At 40.6% G+C, this 15,353-nt stretch overlaps 1 protein-coding gene and 1 pseudogene across 2 annotated transcripts in view; both read right to left on the minus strand.

Annotated features, from left to right (window-relative positions):
- The window catches only part of DOCK8 (dedicator of cytokinesis 8), a 218,685-nt gene that overhangs the window by 99,360 nt on the left and 103,972 nt on the right, over window positions 1-15,353 (minus strand). For both annotated transcript variants that reach the window (XM_045839979.1, XM_045839980.1), the window contains 5 exons: window positions 15,066-15,146; window positions 13,817-13,976; window positions 11,131-11,267; window positions 9,422-9,515; window positions 8,296-8,452 (listed from right to left, as the gene is read on the minus strand). In XM_045839979.1, coding sequence (XP_045695935.1) covers window positions 8,296-8,452; window positions 9,422-9,515; window positions 11,131-11,267; window positions 13,817-13,976; window positions 15,066-15,146 — 629 coding nt within the window. The remainder of the gene's footprint in view (window positions 1-8,295; window positions 8,453-9,421; window positions 9,516-11,130; window positions 11,268-13,816; window positions 13,977-15,065; window positions 15,147-15,353) is intronic.
- On the minus strand, window positions 421-2,561 carry LOC123819573 (annotated as a pseudogene).

A 15,353-nucleotide genomic window follows, 5' to 3' on the forward strand; every position in this document is an offset into this window, starting at 1 on the left:
AAACCTGTGATTGTTAACTTAAGTAATCTTAGGTATTAGGCTTATCCTGAATTTTTCATTTTTCTAGGGGGAAAAAAAAGGGAGGATGACTGAGTTTTGGAGCAGGGTATCAGGAAAGTGGGGGCTGTGCTCCTGATAGCACTGGTGTTATTGGGAGCAACTTGCCACAGCAAAGTTGAGTACAGGGACTTAGTGATCTGGATAATCCAGGCAACAGGAAGCACTTTGCCTTTGTCTCCCTTACTTGGCTAATTCAAAAGATTTGATTTTGCCTGGGCTGCACTGCTGTTCTTAAATTAAGTATTTATTCATAATAAGCTTCGTGTTCTACAAACAACTATTTCCTAAGCTTAGTAAAACCAAGGACTGGGCTTCAGGGCTGTCTTACACTTAAGGCAGAGTTCTTTAAAGGGTGAAAAGCAGTAATTTATCCAACAAATATGACTGCATATGTGTGAAAGACCCCATAAGATTTTTCATTGTAACTTCATTTGTAATATCCAAAATTGGCAACAGCGTAGATGCTCATCATTATAGGGTTAAATATATCAGGGCACATCATATAGTGAGATTCAGGGCAGCTGTTAAAAAAAGCAGGAGGCAGTTCTAGGCATTCATATAAACTGCTCTCTGTACTACAGTGTTTAGTGAAAAATCGAGGTTCAGAGTTATGTGACAACGGCGCCGCATTCGCATTGTGAAAGGAAACATGAGGGGCTATGTTGGCTTGCACACACACAGGTTGTTTTCTGCAAGGACAGACAAGAAACAGATTTTTCAAATGGCTGTTTCCAATCATCAGAAATAGGATTCAGCTGTGGAATTTACATTTTTTTTCATCTGTTTTGTTCATTAGTATTTCTCCAGTATTTACAATAGGGGCTGGTACATTATACACACTGAATAATATTTGTGGAATAAATAAATGAGTAAAATCAAATACTCAAATATATCTGTGTGTGTGTGTGTGGGTATAATCTTCAAGGAGGAGACCTGGATGGCTGAAGGTCAAGAATGGGAGAGAGAATTTTCACTGTTTTTTTTTTTTTTTTTAGTTTGTAACACTTTTGTTAAGAGTGAACAGATATCAGTATTTCTAAACTGTAAACAATGGGAACTGAACTATCAAAGGAAATATATTAAGGAACATATATATTAGACAAAAATCCTTCAATTTTCTTACTGCCTTTATACATCAATGTGTAATATTTAAGTATAACTGAATTCCTTATTAAGCAAACATTTTTGCATATGCTGCCTTCTCTTTTTCTTTCTGTGCCTTTATTTTTTGTTTGACTTTCAGCAATTTTGCCTGGATAGCTTTATCTTCTGGTGCTAGCTCCTGAGCTTTCTTAAGATCAGCCAGTGCTTGGTCATCTTTTAATCCTTGCCATCCTTCAGCTCCCCAGTACAGTGCTTTGGTATTTGATGGGTCCACTTCAAGAGCCTCCAAACAATGGTCAATTGCTCCCTGCCAACTTGATGTCTTCAGTCTACGAGCACCAATATTCAGTATGCAGCTGAGAGCTACAGGATGCAGCTTCAATCTATCTACCACTCAGCTACAGCCTTTGAACCTTCCACGTCTCTTAAAACCTTTGAGTATTTTTTTAATGACCATCTCCTAGTTCTGGGATTTGAAAAAAATATTTTCAATGTCTTTTAAGTGTTCCTTTATTAATATTTTATCTACATTTTTAAAAATTTCTTTTTTTTAAGATTTTATTTATTTATTTTTAGAATGGAAAGGGAGGGAGAAAGAGAGAGAGAGAAACATCAATGTGTGGTTGCTGGGGGTTATGGCCTGCAACCCAGGCATGTACCCTGACTGGGAATCAAACCTGAGACACTTTGGTTCGCAGCCCGCGCTCAATCCACTGAGCTATGCCAGCCAGGGCTTATCTACATTTTAAAAATCTATATCTGCATCCTCAGGGACATCTGGATGCCTATTACCAGAACCATCTTCTGGGAATATTCCCCAATTGTCCCCTTCCTTCCATTCTCTGCATTCTGCAATAATGCACAATAATGTACAATTTGACAGGTTTTTCAACTTTCACTTCTACATTTTTCAGAATTCTTGCCACACCCATTCCTTTAAGTACTTGGCCAAATACCACATGTTTCCCATCCAAATGAGGAGTCAGAACTGTGGTGATAAAGAACTGAGAACAGTTTGTACTGCTGCCTGCATTTGCCATGCCCAATAAATGCCCCTGGTCATGCTTATAGTAGAAATTCTCATCTTCAAACTTTTCACCGTAAATGCTTTCTCCACATGCCCCATTCTGATTTAAGAAGTCTCCATCCTCAATCATAAATTTCTTAATAATTTGATGGAATGATCATCCTTTGAAATCGAAAGGTTTCCCAATGGTAGGTCCAATGCCTTTTTATCCTGTACACAATGAATGAAAGTTTTCTGCAGTTTTGGGTACAATATCTGTGAACAATTCTAAGACAATTCCACCAACTCACTGGCCTCTGATGTCCACACTGAAGATGACTCAGAGGTTCCTGGGGTTGGAAGGCTTAGCTTTTGGGGACGGGTATGACATTTCAACTTGCAGATATGTTTGGAAACAGATTCGGAGCACCTTGTGGCCACCTGGTAGCTCACACTCTGTGTTTTGTACTTTAATAAATTCAAACCATTAGAATAAGCTATCTAACCCAAAATAAACTTCAAACAACTAAAGAAACAAATAAGAATGGGGTGTTATTATTTTGATAATTATTTAAGTAAGGCATTGCTTTGATAGTGATTCAGACCAGGGTTAAACACTTCAGAAATGACCAATGTTAATTAGCAATGACACTGGAGTCCTTACAGCATCTGAGGGACAATACTCCATACAAAGCTGTGCTCATGTGAAGAGGTTTCCTGCTGTTATAGATTCTTGATGGACCAGTACTTGCTCTTGGCCAATTCATCTCACCTGATCTCCCTGCATATGCTGGGACTGCTTCCCAAGTCAGGTGGATGATGTTGCATGGCTCTCTTCCTTGAGTTTCTGGCAGCTGAAGTTACTGTGAACTTTTGTGTGACTCCACAGATTGGAAAGATCTCATTGAGAGGGACTCCATAAAAGGGAGGGGGAAGCTTTGATTCTTAAAGGAGGCCCAAGGCCCTGGGCCGGACCTCCTGAATGGGAGTCTCCAGGTAGGTAAGTCTCCAAGATGGACATTTGTATTTTTATAAAGCTCCACAACAGATTCTGAGGCACAACCACCTTTGCCCCACCCCACCCCCTCACCCACAGCAGTGAGAAGATCTGGTCTGGACACATGGCCAACTGGGCTCCGATGGGTAGTCCATTTCCTTGGACAAAATAAAGTCCCTCTCAAGGGCAGCTTCCATTCCCTATGCCCCAACTCCTTCCTAACCACTTCATACAGAATTACTTCCGGTTCATTCTCTTCCTTAGAAATCCTAGTCTTTCAATTACAACTTGCAAGCATTCATTCAAGATCAGCTTATACATTTATTTATTCTATGCCACTCTTTTTGCCCCTGTACAATGCCAGGCTGGCAGTATTCCTTAAAACTCCACTGTGACATGGGAGGCACCTCTCTATTAGACCAGTTATCAGGCAAGCTTTGAGAAGGTAGGCTTCTGTTCTGAGAACATTCAGCTGAATACAAGGTGGCCTGAAAACAGCTAATTACCCACCAAAGAAATCATGTTCTAACTGATAGGCCTGTTCTCGGTGAGCACAGTGCTCCACAGCAAGTCTGATCATTGGTTAAAGAGACCTCAGAGGCTCTCGGGGGCTGGGATGAGAAATGAAAACGTACTTTATGTGGTTTCCCCTAATGTAACCACCAGTTAAAGGGATGGAAAGGAGCTTAATGAGCTCATTACAACCTCAGCCCCTGTGATCTCTGTACATGCCCACTGTGGCAGCCACAGGATAAAATGCCTTTCAAGGTCCCACTAGGCCTTGGCCCTAGGCTGTGCTGTTTTCATTCTGCCCCCAGCAGAAGGCAGCTGGAGTCTCCATTACCAGCTGCTGGGCTGCACAGAAAATAAGTCCAAACGTGTTCCTGGGCTAACAACCAGTGTTTTCTCAATCTGGGCATGGAGAAAGGGATGCTAAATTCAGATGTGGGTGTTCCTATTTATCAACCTAATTTTTCCAGCTGTTCTGCTTTATTTATAGAATTCCTGTCCTCTGTAATTTTGCAAAACTCCTGCCTGAGTCTGTTACAGGGAACACTGGTCTGGTTCCATGCCTATAACCCATCGAGGTGGCACATGGCACGGCAGAGGGGTCCCTTGGTATGGGAGATGCTGGCCATTCCTGGGATGAGCACTTCTGTCTCTAGAAGTTCACTTTTTCCCTTAGAGAAGGTGTTTGTTTTATCAGTGACCAGCCCTCACTGGTACAGGGGATGTTTCGAGTCCAGCGCAGTTCTCCTGTAACTGACCTAGATTGCTCCTTAAAGCAATAAGAATAAGGCCAACATCCACAGATGACATAATCTGAATGGTGCTCATTGTGGTACAACATGGTGACCATGGCTGAGGGCACCAGAAGGGGGCGCAATCAGAGGAGGCACCTGAAGAGGCAGAAGAACGGGGAGGCAAGGGAAGGCAGTTTCAGCCAATCCTAAGCCAATTTTGTTTGATGTTCCATGAGAGCTGCTCCTTTAAGAGAGATAAAAGTAACCTGAGTTCTACTCAATAGGTGTTAAATTGAAGTTTCACCCATATTAGAATCCTGTAATGTGTGACTCTGGCCATCACTCACACTTAAGGCCAGACAACATCTGCCATTAGATCCATAATAATTCCCTCCACCCAAGGGAGCTCTGCACTTTATGTGAAAAGTACACAAATCTGAACTTTGAATCCTGGCTTTGTCACTGAAGGCAACCCTTCCTTCCTTGGCCTAATAGGAATATTCTCCATAACTTCCAGATTGATCAAATTTTTGTAAGTCAAATCATATTTTATATTCATTAGGTGAACCCTCTATCAAAAAAGAATTATTCATGAATTTATCTGCTCCATAAATCTTAATTTTCATTTGTCAGATTTCCTGAAAGGGATATAGCTGTGACCAGGATTGGCATCCCAGAAATAGCAATGCCAGTTACCCTACTTACTAGCCCCTTAGAAGATGTCCAGAGTTCAATTAAACTGAAGGAAAGCTTTCCTAAATGAAATAGGAACTTGCTGTCCCTACTGGAATAATACTCTTGGGAGAGATAAGGTATTAGGCCATATCTAATACTGATACCACAATGTAAATTAAGAAACCTTTGCTTGAAAAGAGACTTTGATTTGCAGGCAGGAGTGGGTAGAAAAGCCATGAAGTTTTCAGTTTTTTGAGGTACAGAGAGATGGCACGGAACAGAAGAAAGAAGGAAAAAGTGACAGAAATGAGAAGACTGGGCCATCAAAGGTAAAATGAGTCGGCCTGCCTGTCTGACGGGGGGTCACATCTGACTCGAGCCATGCATGTCCGTCCACTCTGTGAGGTGGTGGTGGAGGTGCAGGGAAGGGAGAACTACCTAGGATTGGTCACTGTCAAGACCAACCCAAACAAAACCACTGCAAATCATGTGAGGCCTGGAGAGGAAATATTAAAAATTTAACAGCAGCACAGGAGATTTAGACAAGATGCTCTCTAAACTCCTTGAAGTTTTCACGTAGTAAGATTCTGAACCAAGTTCACTGTAACTCCTGTTCCTTAAATAAGGTTTAAAATATGGTTGGCTGGAAGCCAATAGAAGATGCTACAGCCAAACCGGAGGAAAGTGTTTTCTTCTGTCATCCCCAAGGGTAGCGACCTAGTTTTTAACAGGTGGCTTTGGCATTTTTATAGGGTACAGAATGGCTTAAAGAATATTCACTTTGCACTCTTGGGTCCATTTCTCATGAAGCCAGAGTGATCCTCCCAGACTTGTTCTTATAGGCACTCCTAGGTTTCTGAGCCATCTGGCACGCTAATGCACTCTGAGTCCCGCTGTGATGTAATTAAGGGTGATGTTTGCAGCAAGGAGTGGAGAGTTGTAAATGCTTCCCATGGGTGATTAAATGCTGAGGGGAAGTTGAATAACTATAGAATTCATTTAGTGAAAGCATATTCCAATTCCACAAGCATTTTTTTTTCTAATTATAGGATAGGATTTCTAAAGATACAAATGCAGAATCCATAAGCAAACGTTTTTATGCCTTCATCTCCCTCTAGGGAATGAGAGCTGAAACAACTGTGTCCCAGGAATGTTTATTTATCTAGGAGGGGGACCTGGGTTTAGTTTATATTTAAGGATTGAGGATGGGAAACAAAGAGCTGCTTCAGAGAGGATTAATTGGGGGAGACGGCACTTCACCAACACTGCAGGAAGGGCTTCAGTTCTGACTGTGTCGATGGCTGTATTTTTCACCGTAGTTTTTGACCTCAGTGAACCGCACACTTCTCCTATCTCAGTCTCGATTTTGTGTGTCTGGAAATGTGGAGGTGGGTGTGTTTGGGTTGGGTGAGTTCTAAAAGGTTTTGCATTTCAGTCTCACATACACATAAATCATACTGGAAAGTGTGGGTGAGGGTCTGGGGGAATCACAACTTTCTTACACTGCTGGAAGGATTGCAAACTGGTACAAATTTGGAAAAAAGTGACAGTATAAATAAAACTTGAAATATCTATCACTTGTGACCCAATAATTTCACTTGTAGGCTTATTCCTTAGGAAAATATTTACATATAGCCCTAGAGACAAAGACAGAAATTCTCACTGGACAGTATTTATAAGAGCCCCACATTGGAAAAACACATAAATGTCTACCAGTTAAAAAAAATGAAATGAATAATTTCTCTTTACACAAAGGAATACTATACAGCAGTTTAAAATTATGACAAAGCTCTATAAAAATCAATAACACTTCTAAAATACAAGCTGCCAAGTAATTCCTATTATTAAATTTCTGAAAATCTAAGTAACTACAGAGGATAACGACTGTAACTGAGTGTAACACATTGAATCAATAAAATTCATGAGTCCACAGTAATACTCAAACAAAAAAGAAAAAATCATACTGTTGGATGAAAAGCGCAGTGTAACACAGAGCGTACAGCCATTTATGGACACTTAAAGTGACTATAAAGCCCTGCCCAGTGTGGCTCAGTTGGTTGAAAGGTCTCTCCGGTTTGATTCCTGGTTGGGCCACCAGCCTAGTTGTGGCCTTGGTCCCCAGTCGAGGAGCGTACCAAAGACAACCCATTAATGTTTCATTCTCATACTGATGTTTCTCTCCCTCCCTATCTCCCTCCCTTTCTGTATGTCTCAAATAAATAAATAAATAATGAATATTCTTCATTAAATAAATAATAATTCTTTAAAAAACAAATATGAAAATGATACCACTGGGTGTTCACAGGTACATACATGCGTACATGCACATGCGTGTGAAACAGGAGGAAAGGGAAGACAGGACACACGCAGGCTCGTCGCTGGTGCTCTGCAGGCAAGGCAGAGGCCTGTGAGAGTAGCTGCGGGTAAAGCAAGCTGCAACTCAGTCAGTGCAACTGTACACACACAATGTTGTTTCCGAATGGTGGAGAAAAGGTGATGGCTACAGCATTCTTCTCTGCATTAAAAAAATCTTAAAAGCAATGGCTTTGGCAGACGTATGTTGACAAGTTGCCTCCCAGCCCCAAGTAAAGGCCTCGAAGAGACAGAGGCAGCCTAACCTTTCGGTCTTTACTGTCTAGCTCCAAGCTGTCCAGTAGTGGCCACCAGCCGCTTACAGCCACGTAACTTGAAATTCAAATTAACTGAAGTTAAATAAAACTAAAATTTCAGTTCCTCCACTGCCCTAGCTACACTTCAAATGCTTAACAGTCGCATGTGGCCAGTAGCTATTACATTGGGCAGCACACATACAGAACATTTCTATTGTTGCTATACGTTTTATTGGACACAGTTGGTCTCAAGGTAAAATCCTGTCTTATAGATACCAAGAACATTTTTGGTCATATTGCCTTTTCCCTAATACATTCTGATGCACAGAACAAAGCCAAGGTAATGATTGGGAGGATTTTTTCACTTCTGGAAGGAATATACCCACTATAATACTAAGTTCCAATTATGACTGAAGTAACATTTTCTTATTAAAGAAAATTAGTCATTTTTAGAAAGCAATCTAGCAATTATCTATACTTAGGTAAACATCATTTCCCCCCAAATTTAGTAGGAAGGTAGTTCAAAGGATGATGAAGACATTATGCAAACAAAACTGTGAATTTGGGTTCAGTGGTTTCCCAAGAGCCTTTGTTTCTTACCTGTACACAGTGTGAGGGACATATACCTCCCGGACCGGAAATTCCAAAATCTCTTTGTGTGGACGTGTCCGGTTTTCGGAGGATTTCACTGGCAGTAGTTCAGGAGTCAGACTATTGATTACCTCTGGCGCTACAGAAATCTCCAGTCTGAGCAAGCCTGAAGAGAGGAAACAGGACTGCTTTAGTGAAGACATTGTCATGTTACGAAGGAATCAAGGATTACTGGAGGGTATTTCTCTCGTGAAAATAAGGGTAAGGTTTGGGAGTGTGGGAGTTTTGCAATTCCCAGCTAATTTCCTACAGCTGGATAAAAAACAGGTCATGACAACGTTTGAGATTTAGTTTCTAGAAACTAAAAAGGAAGAAATTGTAAAATGGGTAGAAATAGATGAGAGGATTTTTAAATTTCCTTGCAGAACTATCACACTGTAATAGTACATATGTAAGTAAATACTGGTGGTTTTTGAGCTGGGTTCTCTGGTACCTGGGGTGCTGGAGCAGTGCCTCAGAGCTAAGTGGAGGGTAAGGAAGGTGTCTAACCTCCTACCAGACCATCTCCTTTCATTTTTCTTTTTCTATTAAGAGCTCCATATAATCTTTTATACGATGAAAAAGGCTCCTCTGTTTAATTATATGATTAGCTGAGAAGCCAGATCTAAAGTATGTTTTTTGTATAGAATCAAGCCTTTTTCATTTTTATTTTTTTATCCTCACCTGAGAATATGTTCATTAATTTTAGAGCGAGGAGAAGGAAGGGAGAGAGAGGGAGAGAAACATTGATTCCAGAGAAAAACTTCAATTGGTTGCCTCTTGTACACACCCCAACCAGGGATCAAACATAGGCATGTGTCCTGACCAGGAATCGAACTGGCAATCTGTCAGTTTACAGGACAATGCTCCAACCAACTGAGCCACACTGGCCAGGGCAGAATCAATCCTTTAATAGAATAGAAAATATTAATAGAATTTCCAGAAAAGCAGACCAATTCCTACTCAACTCCTGATATAAAATCCCACATTTTATTTGGTACACATAATTTTATAAATTGTAGCATTAGACAAATAATGTGTCTAATTATAAATGGCTATGGAATGGCTTAAGAGGATAAAGACAAGTCATCCACACCTGGAATTGACTTGACTCTTCTCTGTAAGGATGAAGATCTCTTGTAGTCAGCTAAAAACTTGAATAAGTCTTCATCACTAAGGCGGTCTCCCTCCTGCCAAGAAAGAAATCAAGGTTAGTGCAGACGTACCATTGCCTGCTGGGGTAGGGACCAATGATTTAAGGGAAGATTTTTATCTTTAAATTTCATTTTAACATGACTTTCATAGGAATTAGGGTTACGGGTAATGCTGAAGTCATTTAGTTCAACCTCTTGTTCAATGCTCCTCCTCTTCTACTCCTGGTCCTGCTGTCACTCAGCCTCTCCTCACTCCTTCTGGGGACGGGGCTTCTACTGTGTGCTAAGGAAGTCTGTTTGACCATTAGAAATCTCAGCCCAAAGTGTCTCCCCCTATAACTGAAGCTCAGTGATGCTTGTTTTACTCCCTGGAATGATACAGATTAAGTTTACTTCCTTCTTCAAAGATCTGAAGATGGGGAAAGCATCTTTTTATTTTTTCCAGTCCCCTTTTTTTTCCACATTTGTCTTGGCTAAGAAGGCTAAGCATGAATACTGTGCTCTGTGTGCCTACATGGGACAGGCTATCTACCAAGAGGTCCATGGACAAGAGCTCTAACCCTCGCAACAGCCTGGAAGGTAGGCAGGTAAGTGTATCTCATTCCCAAGCACAGATGAGAAAACTCAGACTTAGTTAAGTCAAGTACTTTGTCCTCCCTCCCTGCCAAGTTAATATAATTGGAAATATACCTGGAATATACCCTTTCAGCTGAAAGGGGCTGAATATACCCTTTCAGCCCCATGCTATTATGTGGCGCAGTACACAGACCCCTCAACACCCCTTCTGCATTTCAGGTTACTAACACAACCCCTTGAAATGCCCCACGAGGACTGAGCTAAGGGAAGTTTTCTAAGACACAGTAAAAGTCTAAAGCAGGTGTTTTTTTTGGTAGAAAAATACACATAATATAAAATTTGCCATCTTAACCATTTCTGAGTGTTTAGTTCCATAGTGTTAAGTACATTTACATTATTGTGCAACCAATCTCAAGAGCTCTTTCATCTTACAAAACTGAAACTCTGTACCCTTTAAACAACAACTGCCTACTCACCCCTCCCTGCAGCCCCTGGCAACTGTCGTTCTACTTTCTGCCTCTATGAATTTGATTACTCTTAGGAAATGTTTTGTTTGTTAAGTCTCAGTGTTTACTGAGCTTACAAAGAGTACCATCTGCATTGGGCACCTTCTCTGAGCAGGCAGGAAAGCCCTGCGAAGTGCACGTGGAATAGTGATGTCCTTCAATAGTGAAGGACAACAGCCAGATCAGGAAACCCTGAGACCAAGTGGACAATGTTTCAGCCAGACCCTTTTCACAGTCTAATAAATGAATGGGCCACGAGAATTGTTCAGAGAGAAGAGTTTGCATTGATGGGAGCGAATCGTTTTCTCAATTAGAAGAGCTAACACTCATTGAGCACTTGCTAAATGCCAGGCACTCTGGGAGGAGCTTTACCTGCCTCATGTCATCTAATCCTCCCTAGAAGCCCCATGAAGCAGGCACCACCAGCCTTACTTTGTAGATGACGAAATTTAGGCTTCGTGAGGGTAATCAACTTGTTCTCTTACTCACTACATATACTACCCCTCTGGGCTCCAAAACCCATGACATTATGGGCACAAACACAGACGTATTGTAACATGGAGAAATACCTGTTTGTAAAAGCTGTTAACGGTCATGGTGGTGGTCTTGTAGTTGGATCCAGCCCCATTTTCCTCCAAGGAGAGGGCTCTTTCGGAAAGCCTTCTAGATTGGGACAAGGTTCTCCGCTCACCGATAAAGCCTCTTCCTTTAAGGAAAACAGTTGTCATTCTAAAGTTTGCCCTTCTGTTTCAATATCCAACAGTTATTAACTTTACCATGTATGAGTTCTGTCCAGAAAAAGTCCAACCATTTTTAATATAATGAGAACACTTTGCATGATATCAGTGTAACCTGGCAGCCAAGGAGAGTGGATTGGAATGCGTATGTTTGGACAATGACCACTTCACTGTACTAGTCAGTGAGGGCAGTAGATACCATTGAGTGAGCATGTGTACTGTGTGGCTGTCACATTCAAAATGATTGAGTGAGTAGACAACAAATCTATATCTTATATTGCATTAAGCTTTAATGTTCCTCCATAGAAACTACTCAGATGATTCAGAAGGCTGCAGCTATGGCCAACTGGTGATTGGCAGCTTCTTCATGACAATGTGCCTGCTCAAGTATCACATCTTATACAGAATTTTTGTAAAACATAACATCACTCAGGTGACTCAGCCCCTCTATAGCCCAGATTTGGCATCCTGCAACTTCTGGCTTTTCTCAAAACTAAAATCATCTTTGACAGGGAAGAGATTTCAGACCACTAATTAGATTAAAAAATATATGACAGGGCAGTTTATAGAGATTGAGAGAATTATGTGAGGTCCCAATGTGCCTCCTTTGAAGGGGACTGAGGCATCATTGTCCTATATACATTGTTTCTTGTATCTTGTATCTTCTTCAACAAATGTCTGTATTTTTAATAGTACATGGCTGGATACTTTCTGGACAGACTTTGTACATGTTTAAGTTGCTGAACAAAAACTCTGAACATGGACATTTTAGTTGTGAATAAAAATTTCCCTCCACTGACCCCTACCTTTCTCAGACCCGCTGGGGAGCCCCTACTCCCCCTCTGACCAGAGTGGAGAAGCCCTGAGCAGCGGCAGTCCCCTTCCTCATAGAGGCTAGGCCAGATGCCACCCAGCAGGAGTCCTGAACTGAAGCCAGAATGGGGTGTGCACATAAGCTTTATTTAGTCAACAGTGTTTGTTTTTGTTTTATTTTTACATTTCATTCCATTGGGAGAGGCATGTTCTCAAATGCCTTCAAGAGACTGTGACCCAAACATGCTAGGGTCAGCCCAAGTAAATTCTGAATCTCAGCTTTCTTCTGCTCTTGCTGTTTGAACCAGGCAAGCAGCAGACCTCACTGACCTGCCTAATGGGGGTTAGAACCCTGAGTCACACCCAAACCTCAGCTGGACCCTAATACTCTGCTTATTTGTTTCTTATCCCCTTTTGAGATTTAGGTGAGGATTTTGTTGCTTTTCTACTGCAAAACTCAGGGGACCTGTTGTGAATAGTCAAATTGCTTAGAACTCTAATATTGCCAACCCTGTCTTTGAATATTCTCTTATCCCAAATTCTTGCTGCAATACTGAATTGGAACTTCTTGCTACTACGGCCCATCTAAACTTTCCATACTGCCTATTCTGGTTGCTTCTTAAGAATCAGCCTCTGTAATCAGGTTAATCATCCTTGACCTAGACATTAATAAGCCTCAGCAAGCCCTACGCCTGAATCTGTGGATTCATCTTATTTATGGCATCCCCTAGGCTTTATGTATAACTCTTTCCAATAAGGCTACCTGGATCTACATAGAAGTTGGCATTTAAAAAAATCATGGTGTGAAGGTCAGAATGCACCAAAGTTAGGTTTGTTATTGATAAATCAGAAAAAACAAACAAACAGGATTTCTGACTGGTAGTTATGCTGCAATAACTCCAGAATTGCAGCAGCAATGACCAAATACCCTTTTCTCTACTGCTACAGGCAACATTTCAGAGGTGGCGGGGCTAAGGAATGCACGAGAAATGTCACGAGAAATGTGACTCTAGCCTTAAATATTTGTTGGATCCAAAGGCATTTAGGAAAAATAGAAACTTTGCCACAAGTAGGGGTGGATCTACTTGAAAATTCTATAACCCTCTTGGACAGTTTCAGATCGAACCTGTTTTAAAAATTAATGACTCAGATCAAGGGTGAGGTGATGAAAGAGATATATATTAAATAAATTGGAACAGCAACTAAATATTCTTTTAGCATCCACTTTTTCATTGCAGTTGGCAAAATAAACTTTAAGGAACTGGAAAATTTCCTGAGAAACCTGAGTTTTCCTTTTTGAAACCTCCATGACTATGGTTCTTTTTATGTTTTGGAGCCAGTCATAGTGCCTTTGTTTAACACATTGTAGATGGTTATAATATTTTCTTGTTATTTTCAAGAATTTTACTTTTAAGAACAGCTGGATACTTAAAACTAAGTTTTTAAAGTATCTGGCCAAAAAATTCCAACCAAAAATCTTACTATAAGAGCATTTAAACTCCGCAAACATTCATGATAATTTGGGAGAATTATTGTCTAATTATGCATTTGCAATCCAGCCATAAGAGTGGTTTAACCCATTAATCTCTTTCTTCTTTCCCACTTCCCACACCTTATTGTACCCCAAGCCCCACTGATAAGCAGTTGACCTCAGAGTTGGTACACTGGGGAGCCTAAGACTTCCCACAGCAGCTGAAAATCTTACCAGCCACGGATTCCGCGTCAGTTACCTCCCTGTCCAGGGTGAAGACATTGAAGAAGTTTGCTATGCTTATGGGAGCCCAGGCAAAGGGCATCCGGTATTTCCCCAAACGTTGGCAGAAGGATTCAGCTTGATGCCTTAGTTTTTCAATCTTGTCTTTAGTCTAGAAGAAAATTGAAAGAGACAAGCAGAAACAAACATTAGGGCACCAGCATCAAGTCATCTGCCCTGCCATGGATATGACAGGCGTTTCTAACCCCTACCCTGCTGATTACAAAGAGTAAATAGGCAGAAAAATGGCACAACCTAGGCCAGAAGTCTAACTAATAAGGACATACAGATTAGAAAAGGAGGAGTTTAAAGAAAGACTACATTTGACTATTAAGTATACCTTCAGCTAAAAAAAAAAGTCCAAAGCTTATTATATAAGCAAAACAACAACAGGCAGTTTTAGGGGCTCGTTACATGGCTTGAATTTGCATGAGAATCTTGGTATAAAATATTTTATATATCATCTACCAAGCTCTCATGAAAACCCATTTTTTCAAAAGTTGTCTAGGAAAACTCCAGAAAGATCTATAAATGTTCCTAATAAGTCCCTTATTAGGTTGACAACAATTCCCAGGTGTTTTTCCTAAGTTTAGAATAAAAGGTAGATTAAAAAAAAATGTCTTGAGTTCAGTAAATCTTGTTTGAGGTTTATAAGTCTGTAGTGGTACTGATTAGTCAAGTCTTAGTCCAGAAAGGCCATGCCTTCAGAATCACACTGGGCGCTGAGAAGAGATGTCCTTTTCACAGGTTCAGAACCTATGTTGTACTAACGAATTTATGAGGTACGGTCATCTCAGTCAGTTTCCAAACATTTGCACCTGAAAGGACGTGGCCCACGCTGTTGGGAGAAGCCAGAAGAGCTCCAGCTCTGTTCAGCTTCACAGGGTCTCCCTGGGGCCCCCCATGAGCTGGGTCAGAGCCTCAGAGCCAAGGCAATGGGAAGTGGCTTTGCCCTGGGTAAGCTTTACAACTAGGCATTAGTGCAGATATCATCATTTGCTGAGTTTGGTAACTTATTTCTTTAAAAAGTTATCATCAATCACCAGTTTCTCTCCTTTCTTTGGTTCAAATACAATTTATTAGTATCTCATATGGGAATGTATTATAGACTAAACCCCATTAAACTATACTGTGGAACACTTCTGAAAAATATCTGTATATTCTAAGATGCCACCATTTAGCAATACTCAAAACATCATACCTTTCCACCATCACTTTCCTTGATGACCATGTAGGGTTCTGCACAGTCTCCAATCTCCCCCTGCTGAAGAACCTTTTCAATCTACCAACAAAAATAACATTAGAACAACATACACAAATTATATCCATGTAACATAATCTATGCAACTATCAAAACTAGGTTTTGTCACAATATTTGTTGATATGGGAATAATATGTCTGTGGTTTATTTTCTATTTAGAAAATTAGTATAAAAAGTACTATGTAGTTTTATAAAAAGATCATAAAAGCATATTGGAAAGATGATAGT

Source organism: Phyllostomus hastatus, unplaced genomic scaffold (assembly GCF_019186645.2).
Source record: "Phyllostomus hastatus isolate PE091 unplaced genomic scaffold, TTU_PhHast_1.1 phas_contig_34, whole genome shotgun sequence".
Taxonomy (NCBI): Eukaryota; Metazoa; Chordata; class Mammalia; order Chiroptera; family Phyllostomidae; genus Phyllostomus; species Phyllostomus hastatus.